General features: G+C 38.7%; 1 protein-coding gene across 5 annotated transcripts in view; it reads right to left on the bottom strand.

Annotated features, from left to right (window-relative positions):
• Positions 1 to 16,803, bottom strand: part of CTNNA1 (catenin alpha 1) — a 320,760-nt gene that overhangs the window by 11,609 nt on the left and 292,348 nt on the right. For all 5 annotated transcript variants that reach the window (XM_045445207.1, XM_045445224.1, XM_045445240.1 and 2 more), the window contains one exon: positions 7,700 to 7,856. In XM_045445207.1, the coding sequence (XP_045301163.1) occupies positions 7,700 to 7,856 (157 nt within the window). The remainder of the gene's footprint in view (positions 1 to 7,699; positions 7,857 to 16,803) is intronic.

The raw sequence follows: 16,803 nt of genomic DNA, 5'->3' as shown, positions 1-16,803 counted from the left end.
ATCATTTCACTGAACAGACCAGACTAACCGCTGGATTAACTGTCCCACAGAAACTCAACCTGTAATCACCTCCAAGAATAACAATCTGCATTCCAGGTTTATAGAAAGAGGGAGAGAGGTCAACTGAGATTTTTAAGGCACAGGTGTTTTGCAAACCAGGCAGAAAATTCAGATTATAGAAATCTACTAACTTCTCTTTAAATAATTTCACTGACCTAATGTCCAAAACAAAGTCTAAAACAGAGGGAGGGGTTCACGATAAGTCTCATTCCTTCCATTCTCTTGCCCCTCCCTCAGTAGATGCCAATGTATTCAGACCATCTCCCAAGAAGCCAGGACAGCCCTGCGATAGAAGGCGCTGGAAAGGAGACTGAAGCCTCTTCTGGAGGGCATAGAGGAAGCCCATCTAAAGCAAAACATTTAGTAACCCTCTCATGGGTGCAGGGGGTACCTTGCTGTGATATTTACAAAAACTCTTGAATCCTGTTAAGCTGACATTTTGAGGACCCACCAAACCTATTTTTCCTCAAAGCAAAATGCTTGACACTGGATACTGGGAACCTCTGAGTTAGCTTTAGCTTCATCTATAATAAAAGCAAAGTGGAAGCAACCAAAATGTCTAAGGACAGTAGGTAATATATTATGGGTACTATACAGCCATTAAAATGGATGAGGTCAATGTGTAAGGGCTAACCCAGAATGGTAAAAGGGGATGTTCTCACCCAGAACTGAAGGGACCACGAGGATATGGCCCAAATGACAGGGCTCCTCAGACTCCGTGAAGTTGGTTGGAGAGTGACATAAAGGAAAGCCACCACGTCATTATCTAGCCATTGCCTCCCAGCTCAGAAAGGAGCTTTCTTCAAGACATGCAAGAACTCACAGAGGATATGCTCACTTAATTAAGCCAAGAGAGTACCAGGTACAATAGGTGAAAGACTAATGGCCCTAGTTCTTCTGGCAGAACTAGAACAATTAGGGCAAAAGTAATCTAAGAAACATATCTGGTCATTTCTTTGCCAGTCCTGGCCACCTTATGCATCGACATGTCATTATTCTGGACTGCTTCCTGATTTAATCCACTTCCAAAAGCCATTACCCTTCCCTCACAGCCTCTGCTAACATACTCAGTCAAGTTATATGTGACAATGTCTGGAAGGGAGGGAACAATAAGCTTGACCTCTTAAGATACTCAAAACTAAGATAGTGGTCATGGTGCTATTTCCTCTCATGTCAAATGGAGGCAGAGGCAAGTGGTACTTAGTAGATCTATCAAAGAACAGTATACCACAATGCACTGCCTTTGTAATTCCTAAGAGACTAGAGACAGGAACTCTGTAAGGGTCTCTGTTCCGAGACTAAAGGTACAGTGGCATAAAATGAAAACAATCACAATGCGAAAGAAATAACCATGTGAAAGAATTAAAAAGAGAGTTGGTGGGGCGCCTGGGTGGCGCAGTCGGTTGAGCGTCCGACTTCAGCCAGGTCACGATCTCGCGGTCCGTGAGTTCGAGCCCCGCATCAGGCTCTGGGCTGATGGCTCGGAGCCTGGAGCCTGTTTCCGATTCTGTGTCTCCCTCTCTCTCTGCCCCTCCCCCGTTCATGCTCTGTCTCTCTCTGTCCCAAAAATAAATAAAAAAACGTTGAAAAAAAAAATTAAAAAAAAATAAATAATAAATAAAAAGAGAGTTGGTGAAAACATGTTTCCTATAAAACTAAATGCACCCTTACCATATGATCCAGCAATCACACTCCTTGGTATTTATCCAAAGGAGTTGAAAACCTAAGTCCACATAAAAACATGCACACAGATGTTTACAACAGCTTTGTTCATAACTGCCAAAACTTGGAAACCACCAAGGTGTCCTTCAGTAGGTGAATGGATAAAATGAGGTAAATCCAGACCATGGAATTTTATTCAGCACTAAAAAGCAATGAGCTATCAAACAATGAAAAGACATGGTATACTTATTACTAAATGAAAGAAGACAACCTGAAAAGGCTACATACTGTATTATTCCAACTATAGGACATTCTGGAAAAGGCAAAACTATGGAGGTAGTAAAAATATCAGGAGTTGGACGGGGTAGGAAGAACAGAGAGAACATAGAGGATTTTTAGAGCAGTGAATACTTTACATGACATTATTATGATGGATACATCATCAGTTGTAACAAGTGTGCCACTATGATGGGACATGCTGATGAGGCTGTGCACGTGTGGGTTTACAGACTGATGGAAAATCTCTGTACGCTTCTCTTAAATTATGCTGTGAACTTAAAATTGCTCTAAAAGTTTTTCTTTCTTTTCTTTAAATAAATTATTTTCAGTGAAAGCCAGAATACAGTGTGAATTCCTATTACAGAAAAGAAAAATGAATTACCACGGTAAAGCAAAGAAAACCCTAATTTTGTGTCTACTAATTCAAAAAGAAGTGGGGACCTGTAGGGTTTCTATCATTGTACTATCAACAGAGAAAACCTATTAAACTTTTTACATAAACAAATTTTAGGAAGGATATTTATTTGAACCATTCATAAGAATGAATGGATGGGGAGCCCATTGGAAGCATCTTTTATATACAAACTTTCTATATAATTAAACTAAACACAGTGGTACTGGGCCTACACACCATACCAACCTGTGGGTTAAGAACTGCTGCTTTTAGGGGTGCCTGGGTGGCTCAGTCGGTTGAGCGTCCAACTTTGGCTCAGGTCATGATCTCGCGGTCTGTGAGTTCGAGCCCCACGTCAGGCTCTGTGCTGACAGCTCAGAGCCTGGACCTGCTTTGGATTCTGTGTCTCCCTCTCTCTCTGCCCCTCCCCAACTCATGCTCTGTCTCTCTCTCTGTGTCAAATATAAACAAACATTAAAAAAAAAAAAAAAGAACTGCTGCTTTTGCTGAACCTAAAACATTTTACACTTGTATTTTGTTTAAGGAAAGGAAAGCAGCAGGAAGGGAAAGAAAAAGTATCACTAACTAAACTAAGAACCAATGTTTTCTTGTATCATTGATTTTAAAACTCATCCTTGTTTCAGGATTGTTAGTATGGGGGAGGAAGCCCATCTTAGAATCAATGAAGCATGACATTCTTTTTTGTTCATTAAGCAAAATAGCCCAAACTTTCACCAGTGATTTGTTAACCTTCATCTAGACACCTATATTTTTAAAAATCAATTTAGACTTCCTTGAATTCACACTGGCTTTCTTCCAGTGAACCTAAACCAGGGAAGGGCTTGCTATTCTTTAGCAACAAAGGAAGCCTTCTATTTCAGGAAGCTGACTAAAGTAATAGTGTCTACCGTCACTGAACAGCTGTCTCTAGGAAAGCCCCATCCAGCTGAGGCTACCACATACCCAGGACACAACATCAATCCTGTTCTCTGCACTTGAGCCTTAAGGGAGAAACGAGGTTCCAGTGAATGTGCACAAACATGAGAGGCTTGGAGGTATCCAGGCTAACTAAAATCTTAAGTTACTTCAGCTTTAATTGAATTTCCAAGGAACCTCAGCATGGGTCCCTTATGGGTAGACACACCAATCTATACCCCGTTAAAGACTCTCGATTGTTAAACAGTCATCACTGGGAGGTGCCTCTAACAGGAAAAAAAGTCACATATACAACAGTCTATCTAACAAGGGACCATATTATGGACACTATTACGTTTTTCATTTGAAAACCTTCCTAGGCCTGCATCCACCCATTTGCCTCATTCATGTTAATGGCTGCAAAGTACCTTACTGAATAGATGGAGGGGCCATAATTTACTTATCCAGTCTTCAACATTTTGGTTGACATCAACAACTTTGTACAGGTATTTTGGCAAACATTTGTGTACATATCCCTGAGAAAAATTTCTAGCAATAGGATTACTAACTCAAAAGGCATATATATGTTTAAAGCAGATATGCAGTGCCTAATTGGCCTCCAGGAACCAAGCCAACTGGAATTCTCCAGAATGCTGCATCAACTCATACTTCAATTCATGATATGTAACAGGGCCCATTCTGTGTACCCTTTGTTCTGGATGTCTTTATTGGTATTAACCTTATGCACACATATGAAATGATAATATTAGTATTTCATATAGAGGACTTAATCTATAACAGGAAATACTGAGGGCTTGACATTTACTCTTTACATAGTAGCCATTAAAAAAAAAAAAATCACCATTAAATAATGAGCAAGCCAGGGCAGGGACTTCTCCAAGGTCACACAGCTAGTGGGCAGGGGAGTCAGAAATCAAACCTATCTTCACTACCTTATCTTCAAAGTTTTTTTTGCTCTTCAACACAAAAACAAAAAATTAGGTATTGTAATCCTTTTATTTAATGGCCTTCCAATAAGACCAAATTGGGCACAGTGACCCTTCATGAAGAAGAAAAAGTACAAATTACCACTCTTACGTGTTGCCCTAATGTATCTAATGCAATATACTATTTGTTTCCAAGAGCACGTGGTAAAACAATGTAATAAACCCAATTGGAACCACTCTAACCAAACACTTGAATTAAAAGAAAAAAAAGAAGACACTAAAGCTTCCACATGTAAGCAGAATAAATGCACAAGAAAGTAAATTGCACTTCCATGGAAAACGTTTATCAAATACAATTCAAATGAAATTCAAACAGTCTTTATCACTTTGATAAATTTCAAACTCCTGTCCTTAAGGGATCAGTCAATATAAATATACTTGTGGTCTGCTGAATGCGCTCTAGCATCTTAACATCTCCAATATTTACAAGGCACATTGTGAAAAGAGCTTGGTGAAAAGGAGCTCCACTCCCTCTTCCCTGGGATGGCATGCATGTCCCCCTACTTTCAAATGCCATGGTCTCCGATTTGATCGTAACACAGAGTTTTGTCAAGTTTCCCTTGCCCTGCAGCCTCATGAAATGTTTGGGGGCTTCACCAAATTATACACAAAGTTACCATTAGTTTTTGAGTCACAAATTTAGATAGGACTTGTGGCAGGTATGAGGGAACTTCTGGAACCAACAGGACAGAATATCCAGCAACAATAGAGATAAAGCAACAAAAAGTCCTCTCAGTCCTATTCCCTAAATAACTTTCCCTTAGAGGGGTTCTTGGCTAGTGGGCAGGCTTCAGGAAATTTCTAGGACCCATGAGTTCCAAGAAGGATTTCATGGTAGAAAATCCTTATTGGAAATATTCCTTAAAAACTATCACACTGCCAGAGGTATCAGAATACAGTAGAAAACAACCACTCCAAGGAGTCAAGCACCATCCTTACTTTGCATTTAGTATAGATTTATGAAACCCACCACCCAAAGCTAGACTCTGTGCTGGGCACTTGCCTGGCAGCTCGTCTACTCAAAGCCATGCCTACTTCACAGACAGGACTACTGAAGCACCGGCATGCCAGAGGGCAAGGAGAAACTGGCAGAGGGGGAAGATCAGGATGAGGACAAGACACGACTTACTGTCTAAAGACTACCCATGAATGCTGCAGACTGACACATCCTCTCCAATCCACGGTGCACAATTAGAGATGCTGTGAACGGTACAAGGGCTAAGGACTGGAGACCAGTAGGGGCCTGCCTAGTTCAAAGTGGGGTTCCTTGTGATGCAGCCAGTCACTTCCCTAGCAAGACTGTGTCAGGTGAGATGGTTAGACATCTCTAGTTCCCCACCCTACCATGAAAAGATGCTCAAATTTCCATGGGTGAGGTGGGTGTTTGAAGGTATAAAAGAGTGTGAATGCCAACAACTAAATAGTCAGTTCAGGAGAACTCTGCACATAAATCTGCTTGTATCCTCCCCTTCATCCCATGCCCCTATAAAGCACAGAAGAATTATGAATATTAATCATTTGATACTAAGCAAGCCTGTGACAAAACCTGTAGACCTCTGAATTCACATACTCTGAAAACACCAACACTTCCTGACTCAGAGAACTGTTCTGTATTTTTATTTCCTAAATAGCAATGGTCTAGACTCCTTTCCATCAAGTCAGCCCTTATACTTTCCCACATTTGCATAAAAATTGAACATGCTCACCAGATAAAAGTGTATCTGTTAAAGAATTTAATTTCTGTTTACCATTCTTCTGTTTTATGTCATATACCCTAAAGATACTGCCTGGATGCCACTAAATGCTACTGCAGAAGCCTCTTTGTTCTCCAATTTGAAGAATGTTGCATGAGGGACATTTGATTCTATTACATTTTATTTTGCTGTAAGAAGGACTGAAAATCCCTTGAGACCAAGCATGAGATATATACCTAACCTCATCACAAGAAGTAAGTTTAGGAATATAGTATCTATCTCCGGAGGGGGGCTTTACATTTAAGTTTCACAATTTGTTTGCTTAAAAGTGTGCTGTGAAGGTGGAATGTTTTTCTCTAAACCTATGAAAAAGAATAACTCAGTACTTCATTGGGAAAAACAACAGAAGGCCAAGATTTCCCAAAAAAGCCATTGCTGCATTTTTGGCACCAGCAAAGATGTGCTTGCAAATGAGGTTTTCATTTTAAAGTACCGGCACCTGCAATTTGGCAGTCCTGCAGCAGCATGGTTTATCCCCTCTTTTTGCAGTTTATGGATTGCCTGTTCCCCTCTCTCTCAAGTACAGCCAAAGCTACCAACCGCAAGGAGAACAGGCAGAGACAGGAGGACATTGGTATGCAGAACACACTGTAACCTTATATATAGGTCATTGCTGGAGGACTGCACTGTGCATGTACTTAAGCCCCACTTCTCTTTCAAGCTCCATTGACACTCACATCTCCCACATTCCAGCCTGTGGTTCCCTAGGGTGACAGATAGTTTTAGCCCTACAAGTACCCAGCCACTGAGTCTGCCCACAGCCACTGGCCTCAGGAGGCTTGGCACCTCCAGAGAGCAAGCATGTAGCTAAGGACAGCAGAGGCCCTGTTAAATGAAGAATGCATTTATACTTGCTCAATGTGAAGGAGATGGATTGAAATTTATCTGTGTGATAAACAGTGAATTGCAGTTGACAGACATTTTCTATATGAATGCAATTTACTATGTCATTACCAGTTTATGTTTATATAATGAAATCAACTGTTTTTGTGAGGTGAATTACCCAGATTTACTTTTTGCAAGTTCATAATTAAATGGCACTTAAATATTTCCTCTCTGTTTTCTATCCGTGCATGATGCAGACAGAGTCTTTTAAAAAGTAGGCAGTTAAACTATGATCATTTCCGAGGGAGAAAGGAAGAAGCTTTCCAGGAAGGGGGAAAATTTATTTTAAAAAATGAACTAACGATGATGGTGCTGGAAACCTCTCCTCTAAAGTTTCACAGGCTTACAACAAATAACCACAGCCTCTCACAGGACACAGGTCAATGTTTTTTCTAAATACAATAGCTTCAAGAGAGGTGGATGGTCACGGTGCTGTACAGGTCAACAGATGCAAAATATTACTCTATACAAATGGGAGAAAACTGCCAGTCAGCTTTCAAATTCATGCTTCTAAGATCTAGACCAGCCCCACCACAAGGGAAACAACTCCAACCCACCTCCCACTGTTTAGGAGCCAGTGGTAGTTTGTTGTTGTTTTTTTTAATTAAAATCAAAACCAGCACAATATTATTGCTAGAATAATTTACTTGCCCAGACTTGGGGGTGTTTTGATTGTCCATTACTGTGACTTAGAAGTTATTATGCACATTCTCACAGGCTTCTCTGGGGAACGAGCTCATTACCTGAGACAGCCAAGAAGTCATCAATGGAAGTAATGTCATCGACAGCATCTGTGAGAACACGGACTTGTTTTTCCCACTGTTCTTTAAAAAGATCCATGTTCTCTTGAGCCAGTTTACTCTGTGGTTTTGCTGCTAAAGCCAATGCAGCATTGATAACCTGCAAAGATATTGAAGTTCATTTTTTACTCTTCCAGAGGCATGAAAAGAAGATAGGTCAATGCACTGGTGATGGCTTTGTCTCATAGGCATTTCACAAGGATCCATGATACCACGTGTTCCACCACAACACTTACGAAGATGAAGTGTTAAACAATAAGTAGCAGATGTGAGGGTAAAAGAAAATACATTGGAAATGTAGATACACAGTAAGACAAACAAATGAAAATATCTCCAACCTCTCCACTCTGTGACAGCAACTTTTGAAAATTTTTGACATTATATTCCAGCCTTTATGCTATACACAATACCCATACACAAGTACATCCCATGACAAAAATATAAAATTCCATGCTACATAAGACTATCTTGTTTCTTCTTCAACATTAACTATTTCTTATCCCATCTTCTGGATTTACACTGTTATTTTCCTATTACACGATTTCTAGGTTTCATAGAGTTACCCACTATTCTTAATAATCTGATGATGAACGTTTGCTATTTCAGGTTCTGAAGTTTAAAAACTAATCTGTACAAAAAGCACCTGGCTTGAGATATAATTCACATACCAAAAAATTCACCAATTTAAACCTTACAATTCAGTAATTTTTAGTATATTCACAGTTGTGCAACCATTACCACAAGACGACTTTCATCACTCCAAAACAAACCCCATATACATCAGCAGCCATTCCCCATTTTGCTCATTCCTTAAAACTACCTACTGGCAACCACTAACTTTACTTTCTCTTTCTGTAGATTTGTCTATCCTGGGTAATTCATATAAATGGAATCATATTAGTATGTGGGTTTTGTAACTAGCTTCTTTCACTTGATGTTTTGGAGGTTCTTCCACGCTGGAAAATATGTCAGTATTTCATTCCTTTCTACCGATAAATAATATGCCATTATACAGATACACAAGATTTTATTTATCCATACATCTGTTGATCAGTTTATTTATCCATACATCAATGAACCATTTCCACTTGTTTGACCATTATGAAAAAAGCTGTTATGAACATTCACATACATGTTTCTGTGTTTTCATTATTTTTGGGTCCATCAGCAAGAGTGGAATAGCTGGGTCATATGTTTAACTTTAGACAAACTGCCAGACTGTTTTCCAAAGCAGTTGCACAATTTTACATTTTCACCAGCATGTATGAAGGTTCCAATCTTCACTAACACTTGTTCTTTTCTTTTTTCCTTTTCTCTCTTTTCCTTTTAATGATAGCCATCCTAGTGGGTGCAAAGTGCTATCTCATTGTGGTTTAATTTGCTTTTCTCTGATGGTGCATGATATTACACATCTTTTCCTATGCTTATTGACCATTAGCACAGATTCTTTGGAGAAATACCTACTCAATCCTTTGCTGTTTTCACTCAATGAGTAAATAATGAAATCGAACTGAGAGGATAATTACTAACATTTCTAGGTCCAACATCCTTATGGGTTATCAGAAATAAATATACTAATGATAATGCAACTTGGAAGGGAAGCAAAGACAAGAGAAAACTGGTGGTGATGGAATCGAGGTCTGGATGAAGCAGAAACCACAGAAGCATTTGGCATGCAAAGCTGAAGACAGGATTTGGGACACATTTTTTTTTAGGTGCCACAGGAACCACATGACTATAGGTCTTAATTCCCAATACACTGCAGCAGTATTCAAGAATTTTATTCAACGCAGTCAACAAAGACTTGTAAACAAACTGAAGAATCACACCTACTAGACTGACGCAGCTGTTCCTCTTCCCTCCTAAACAACTCGAACTGACAGACCAACAAGATTATTATAAACTACAGACTCATAGGCATAAGGGACTGGGCCAGCTACTTATTATTAACAGCCCGTTTATAAAAGCATATGGGTTTGGACAATCAATTATTGTAAGAAGAGCTATCCCACCATCTTTCCATGTATTATACTGTGGTCTTCCATATTTTCATCATTTCAAGACTTGTTCTTTGCCTCTCTTCCTTCTCGCCATTCACTTCCCACCAGGTGATTCACCACTGTGGACTACTCTCTTCACTACTTAACTCACTGATTCACCAATGCACCAATGAATCAGAGCAGAGCTAGACTGTATAAGAATACTTGGCTGAAAAAAATGTTTCCTAAGATAGCCAAGTAAACACGGGCAGGGAATTAATTATATGTTTTAAAAACAAAGATAATTCCTCCATTACAAAAAGAAAATTGCTCTCTTTGTTCTGTAATATATCTTATCTCATACAGTATAATGGAGAAAAAGCACCTTATCTAAGGTTAACTTTCTCATTTTCATTACAAACTATTTACAAAGGACACTTGATAAATTAAATACTCATTTCTGATGACTCTGACTCTGAGTAAATTAGAAAGATTCTGAACATACTACTTTAAATAATCATCAAACATTATACTTTGTGGTGAAAACTAGAATCATTTACCTTAAAAAACAGATGTTATTAATGTTATACTTACTGTTACCATTAGTTAAACAATAATATAATGATCTTTCTAGCCAATGAAATCAAATGGGAAATAGAAATAAAAGAAAAAGCTGTTAGAAAGGAGACCACCAAATGACTTTTCAATACAGATGATCTCTGTTTATCTAGGAAACTGAAGAGAGTCACCCCCCAAAAATTTAGTATTATAAAGAGTTCATTAAGGAAGCTACAGACAATATAAATATATATTAAAAAATCAATTTTTTATATACTAGAAAAAAAGAAAGTAAAATGAAAGGAATGTCAAATCTTTATGAAAGCAATTAACGGGAAATAAAGGGGACTAGGTCTCTGAAGAAACCCACAGTATTAAAGTAACAGTAAGTGATTTAACTTTTCTGAGGAATATTACAAAAACTCAAATAAACAAACATATTCCATGTTTAGGCATAGGAAGACTGACCTACTTACTCACAAATTAATCTGGAACAATAAACAGCTAGGAATAGCCAAAAAACCTTGGAGAAAGAGAGCAAGAGTAATGGAAGAGAGGTAATTAAAATGTAATACAAAGCTAAAGTAATTACAATAGAATCATCTAAAAATAGACACTGTCATAGTGAATGAAAAAAGTTAACATCACATACAAATAGGGATTAACAGTACATTGGTTTTGTATTTGATGGACTATCTGGAGAAAAATAAAGTTAAACCCTCACTTCATGCTTATATTTAAAAGCTAACAAAGCTAAAGAATCTATTTATGGGGGTGCCTGGGTGGCTCAGGCTGAGGTCATGATCTCATGGTTTGTGAGTTCAAGCCCCACATCGGGCTCTGTGCTGACAGCTCAGAGCCTGGAGTCTGCTTGGATTCTGTGTCTCCCTTTCTCTCTGCCCCGCCCCCGCTCACGCTCTCTTTCTCTCAAAAATGAATAAACATCTAAAACAATTAAAAAAAAAAAAAAAAGGCATCTATTTATGTTTTGACTGAATTCTTCAAGAGAAATATCTCTCATTTCTTAGAAAACTCTGCCCTATTTCCAAATAATAATGGGAGAAGTCAATTCATAAATATGACTATATTACTTCTGTATTTAAGTATATGTAACTGATGAAGTATGTTAGGTAAATCTGTAAGGAGAACACCAAAATACTAATAGAAAAATGGGGGAAAGACATGGACAGCCTACCTAAGATGAACTATAAATGACTAGTAAACAACTAGGGGAAAAAATTTACTCTCACAAATCAAAAGAAATAAAAATTAACGGGAGTTAATATTTTTTCTCATTAAATTAGCAAAAAGCCCCACACGAGGCACTACCACCATGTTGAAAACCTCTAGAACAACATTGAATAGGACATCCTTGTCTTGTTTTTGATTGTAGGGAGAAAGGACTCAGCCTGTTCCCGTTAATACTACGTTTCACCTGGTATGATGTTACCAGGCTGAGCAAATTCTCTTATGTTCCTGGTTTACAAAGTGTTTTTTGTCAGGCCTAGAGGTTAGATTTTCTTGAAGACTTTTTGTTTAATTTCTACTGCTCTGGCTATTTCTTCTCTGTCTTCTTTGCTGCCTTGTCTTCTTCGACATCAAAGAATTTCAGAGTTCCTCAAGGTTTATTTCTATGCTGCCCTTTCTCCTTTCTACACTCCTCTCCTCACAGTGAGCAATTTCATCTAGTTTCATGATTTTACATACCACTTAGGTGCCAACTACTCCCACATCTCCTATCCAGACCATTTATTCTAGCTCCCAACTCATATCGCTTGCTCTATACCAAACAGCTCCACTCAGATGTCTCACAATTTCCTGTCCCAAGAATGCGGAGTGGTCTTGCTTTAAAATTCTTGATTACTCAAGACACATAATGTTGGAGACAGCAAGGGAACTATACTTCCTTAGTCTAGTAAATCTCCTCCTCTCAAGCCTGGACTCTAAATGAGTATTTGTTTCACACCTTCTTTTCTCACCTACCTCAGCCAGCATCCTCAGTCTCAGCTTCAAAGCCTGCTGCTTCCTACTTGAGTGAGATGAATGCGATCAAAAGACAATGTCCATAGTTCCTATCACCACATCTACCCACTTACCTGCATCTGTACCAGGTACTGTCTTACCTTTTTAAAAATATAGGTGTTCAATCTATGTTCCCATCTCAGACCAACCTTTCTACCTGTCCACTGCATCTTATTTCCTCTCCCCTACTCCAGGACATTGCTCTAGCAATTCTTCGTCCATTCTATAGTATCTATATCGGTATTGTCTATTATACATTCTATTGGTTATATAGATTATCTATTCTGTATTATCAATATTTATACTGATATTATTCTACATTATCAATATTTCCCCTTTACTGGACTATTTCCTAATTATGTATTATCGATATTTCCCCTCTTTCTATACTGTAAATATTTCTCATCTATTGGATTATTTTCAACAGGTAAACATAAAAAACATGCTAGTATGGGTCCCAACTAAAAATAAAAAACAAGTAACAGTCTCAATCCCGTATCTAGCTCATGCTACCACCCCATGTCTCTATAAACCTTACATAAAATCTGAAAGAGCTGCCAACTTGTTATACCCAATCCCTCTCTCCTCTCTTGAACCCATTCTAGTCAAGCTTATGTCTCCTAAACTCTACCTAAACTCCTTTGTCCGAGGTCATTTGTCATCTCTACATATTGTTCAATCCAAGGACTAATTCTCAGTTCACGTTCAACAACCATTTGACAGGAATAAACATCATTCCTAGAAACACTCTTTTTCACTTGGTTTCCAAGGTAGAACCAGCTTCTGGTGTTCTTCTGGTCTTACTAACCCTTCCTCAGTCTTCTTTGCTCATCTCCCCAAACTTTAGATGTTAGAGAACCCCAGTTTTAGTACCTAGACTTTTTTACTCTAGGTATACTCATTCTATTGGTGAGCACATCCAGGCTCATGGTATCCTATGTGTGCTGATGAGTCTCACATTTATACAACCTGTCTAGATCTGTTCCTTGAATTTCACTTAGCATCTTGCATATCTAATTACCATGTCTAAAACAGAGCTCCTTAGCTGTTCCCCCAAACCACGCTTCCCTATCAAAATAAATGACACCTCCATCCTTCCAGCTACTTATATTCAAAACCCTGGAATTCTCCTTCACTCCTCTCTTTCCCCTCCACCTCATATTTAATCCTTCAGTAAATTCTATCATCATATATCCAGACTCTAATCAGTGCCTGCCACATCCACTGTACTCTTTCCTGGATTAGTACCGAAGCCTCTGTTTTGGTTTCCTAATGCTGCTATAACATATTATTACTGAAGTAGTTTTACTTAAAACAACACAAATGTATTATCTTATAGTTCTGGACATCAGAAGTCAAAGTGTCAGCAGACCTATTCATTCTAGAGGCTCTAGAGGAGAATCCAGTCTGACTCCTAGAGGCTGCCCACATTCCTCGGCTTGTGGCCGTATGGCTCCAATGCCTGCTTCTGCGATCACAGTGTCTTCTCAGACCCTGACACCTATGTCTCCCTGTTAGGATACTTTGATTATACTGGGGTCCCTACCTGATAATCTAACTACCCTTAGTTCTCTCTCTTTCTCTTTTTTTTAACCTTTACAAAGACCTTTTGCTACTTAAAGTAATGCATTTATAGGTTTCGGAATTAGGAAATGAACATCTTTGTTAGGGGTGAGGGGTGTTTTCCTGCTTATTAGCACAGCCTCCTAAGAGATATCTCTGCTTCCATCCCTCCTGACAGAAGTCAGGGAGGCCTTGTTCAAACCTAAATTAAATCATGTCAATCCTCTATTCAAAATCCTTCACTGGCTTCCCATGTCACTCAGAGTAAAAAGCCAAAGGTCTTACCATGGCCCTAAAAAGCCCCAAACCACCCAAACATCTGTTAGAAATTTGACCCTCTTTTTGAAAGCCTCTGCATTTGCTGTTCTCTCTGCCTGGAGTGCCATACCTCCATGGCTTGTTCTATCATCTCCTCTGGGTCTTTGCTTCTAAATCATTTTCTCAATGGCATCTTTGCTGACCTTCCCATACTATTTAACACACACATTACAATTTGTAGGATGTAGCTAAAGCAGTGCTTTAAGAGAAATTTATACCATTAAATGTTTAACTGTGACATCAGAAAAGAAAGTCTCAAACCAATGATCTAAAAACTTCTAACTTTAGAACTAGAAAAAGGGCATATTAAACCCCAAATCTGGCAGAAGGAATAAAGTAACATAGTAGTAACTGATGAAATATAAATTACCAAAGACACTCAAGAATAAACAGCTAATGTGAATATCCTTATATCGATTAAAGAAACTAAATTGTTAAAAACCTTCCCACAAAGGAAACTCCAGGCCAAATGTCTTCAGTGGTAAATTATCCCAAACATTTAAAGGACTAATATCAATTATACAGATTTTTCAAGAAAACAGAAGAGTTTACACTTTCCAACTGTTAGGCTATGGAAATCAAACTGTACCAGAAAAGAAAACAACTGACCAGTATCAATATGCAAGCCTTACAGGGAGACTGCAATGTCTCTGGCAGCATGTTACCAGCAGATCTCTGTCAGAAGGAGTGGAAGGGGCGGAGGGCAAGGTACTGAAACCTTTAGTCAGAAGCATCTCCTTCGAGCTCTTCTGTTAAACTGCTTTGAAATAAAAGATTAGAGAATATCCAAAGTGGAAAAGTGAGGTGGTTCAAAGTTAGATGGTCCTATGATTGTGAAATAATAGATGCGTGAGAGCTGAGGTCACAGGGTACCCTGGCCTGTATGCCTTAGATGCTCCAATAAGAGCTACATATTTTCTCACCACCTATAGGCCAGGCCTGTCTGGGTTTGTGTTTATTTGATGCTTGTTAAGCCTGTCAGCCACAAAAATGATCAGTGTTCCCAAAAGCACAAAGGGAAAAGAAGCAATATGGAAGATAAATCTAAGGAGGCACAAGGAAGAATGGGCAATTTCATAAGTCGTTTCTCTAGTTAGTGAGAAGGACAAAAAGAAAAAAAAAAAGAGAAAGAAATGCAGATAAGCTGTGGCTTCAAATATTTAATTCACCTTTATGTAGATTTCCAAGAAAGGCCATGCATTAAACCAGGCTATATGAATTATTAAAGTGCCAGATCTGTATTAACCTAAATGTACAATGCTCATTCTCACAAATGAACTAAGAAAAATAAAATATTAAGTGAGATCATCTCCAAAATGCCCTCCCACAATTTTAAAGATTCAATTGTCAGAAACCTTCTTTTTCCTTTTTTTCGCTGCCCAGCACCAAATGAACTAAAAAAGTGAAATATTTTAAGCAGCTACCACAGACTAAGACTTGGGCACATCTACAAACAAGGCATGTCAGGGATATGTGGGGTACAGATTCATATTTATCCCCATAACAGTTGGGTTTTTTCCTTATAAAGGCATGTGAGACTAGGGCTCTCTGCTCAAATGGAAGCAGGTCCCCCTCCAGATGAACAGAGTGAGACAGTGCAGCCACAGAGTAGCAGGCAATGCAGGCAGAGACAGCTGACCTACTTCCTTTCTTGCAACAGCAAATCACAAAAAAATGTGGGTGCTTTTGTTCCCCCAATCAACAAAACAAAGCCACTTTCAGGTTACTTCCTCCTCAACTTTAATTAATCTCAAATATTTGAAGTTAAAGTCACTTAACTGCTACAAAGTTAGTACTTCACAACAGTTCTCATTTCCAAAGTTAATTTGCTATTGAGTGAACTGACAAAATGGGGGAAAAGCTCCTCTGGAGGTTCCATCTGTCATCTCTCCCCTTCAACAATAAGGTCTAGGAGCCAACTCCAAAATGTAGGTGGGGCCACATACAGAGTTACATAAGGAGAACATCTCCAACACAGGGGCCCGGGCTTCCTACATGCAAGAGTGTGGGTGTGAGGCACAAAAACCAGCATGGAAAAATCGAACATGTACTTCATCCTGTGGTCAGGTATTGCCAGCAGCCTCACAATAAAGATGCACTCTAATAACTGTCTATAGGCTACAGCACTTTTGTTAATTAATAAATTAATTTTTATATTTTTAAATTTACATCCAAATTAGTTAGCATATAGTGCAACAATGATTTCAGGAGTAGATTCCTTAGTGCCTCTTACCCTTTAGCCCATCCCCCATCCCACAACCCCTCCAGTAACCCTCTGTTGTCCGTATTTAAGTCTCTTACGTTTTGTCCTCCTTCCTGTTTTTATATTATTTTTGCTTCCCTTTTGTTCATCTGTTCGTGTCTTAAAGTCTTCATAAGTGAGTCATATGATATCTCTCTCTAATTTTGCTTAGCATAATACCCTCTAGTTCCATCCACGTACTTGCAAATGGCAAGATTTCATTCTTTTTGATTGCCAAGTAATACTCCATTGTGTGTGTGTGTGTGTGTGTGTGTGTATGTGTGTTTGTGTGTGTATACGCCACATCTTCCTTCTCCATTGATGGACATTTGACCTCTTTCCATACTGTGGCTGTTGTTGATAGC

This window comes from Leopardus geoffroyi, chromosome A1 (genome assembly GCF_018350155.1).
Source record: "Leopardus geoffroyi isolate Oge1 chromosome A1, O.geoffroyi_Oge1_pat1.0, whole genome shotgun sequence".
In the NCBI taxonomy this organism is placed as follows: domain Eukaryota; kingdom Metazoa; phylum Chordata; class Mammalia; order Carnivora; family Felidae; genus Leopardus; species Leopardus geoffroyi.
The sequence above is the reverse complement of the archived record's forward strand: the minus strand, read 5'-3'. Positions and strand labels throughout refer to the sequence as shown.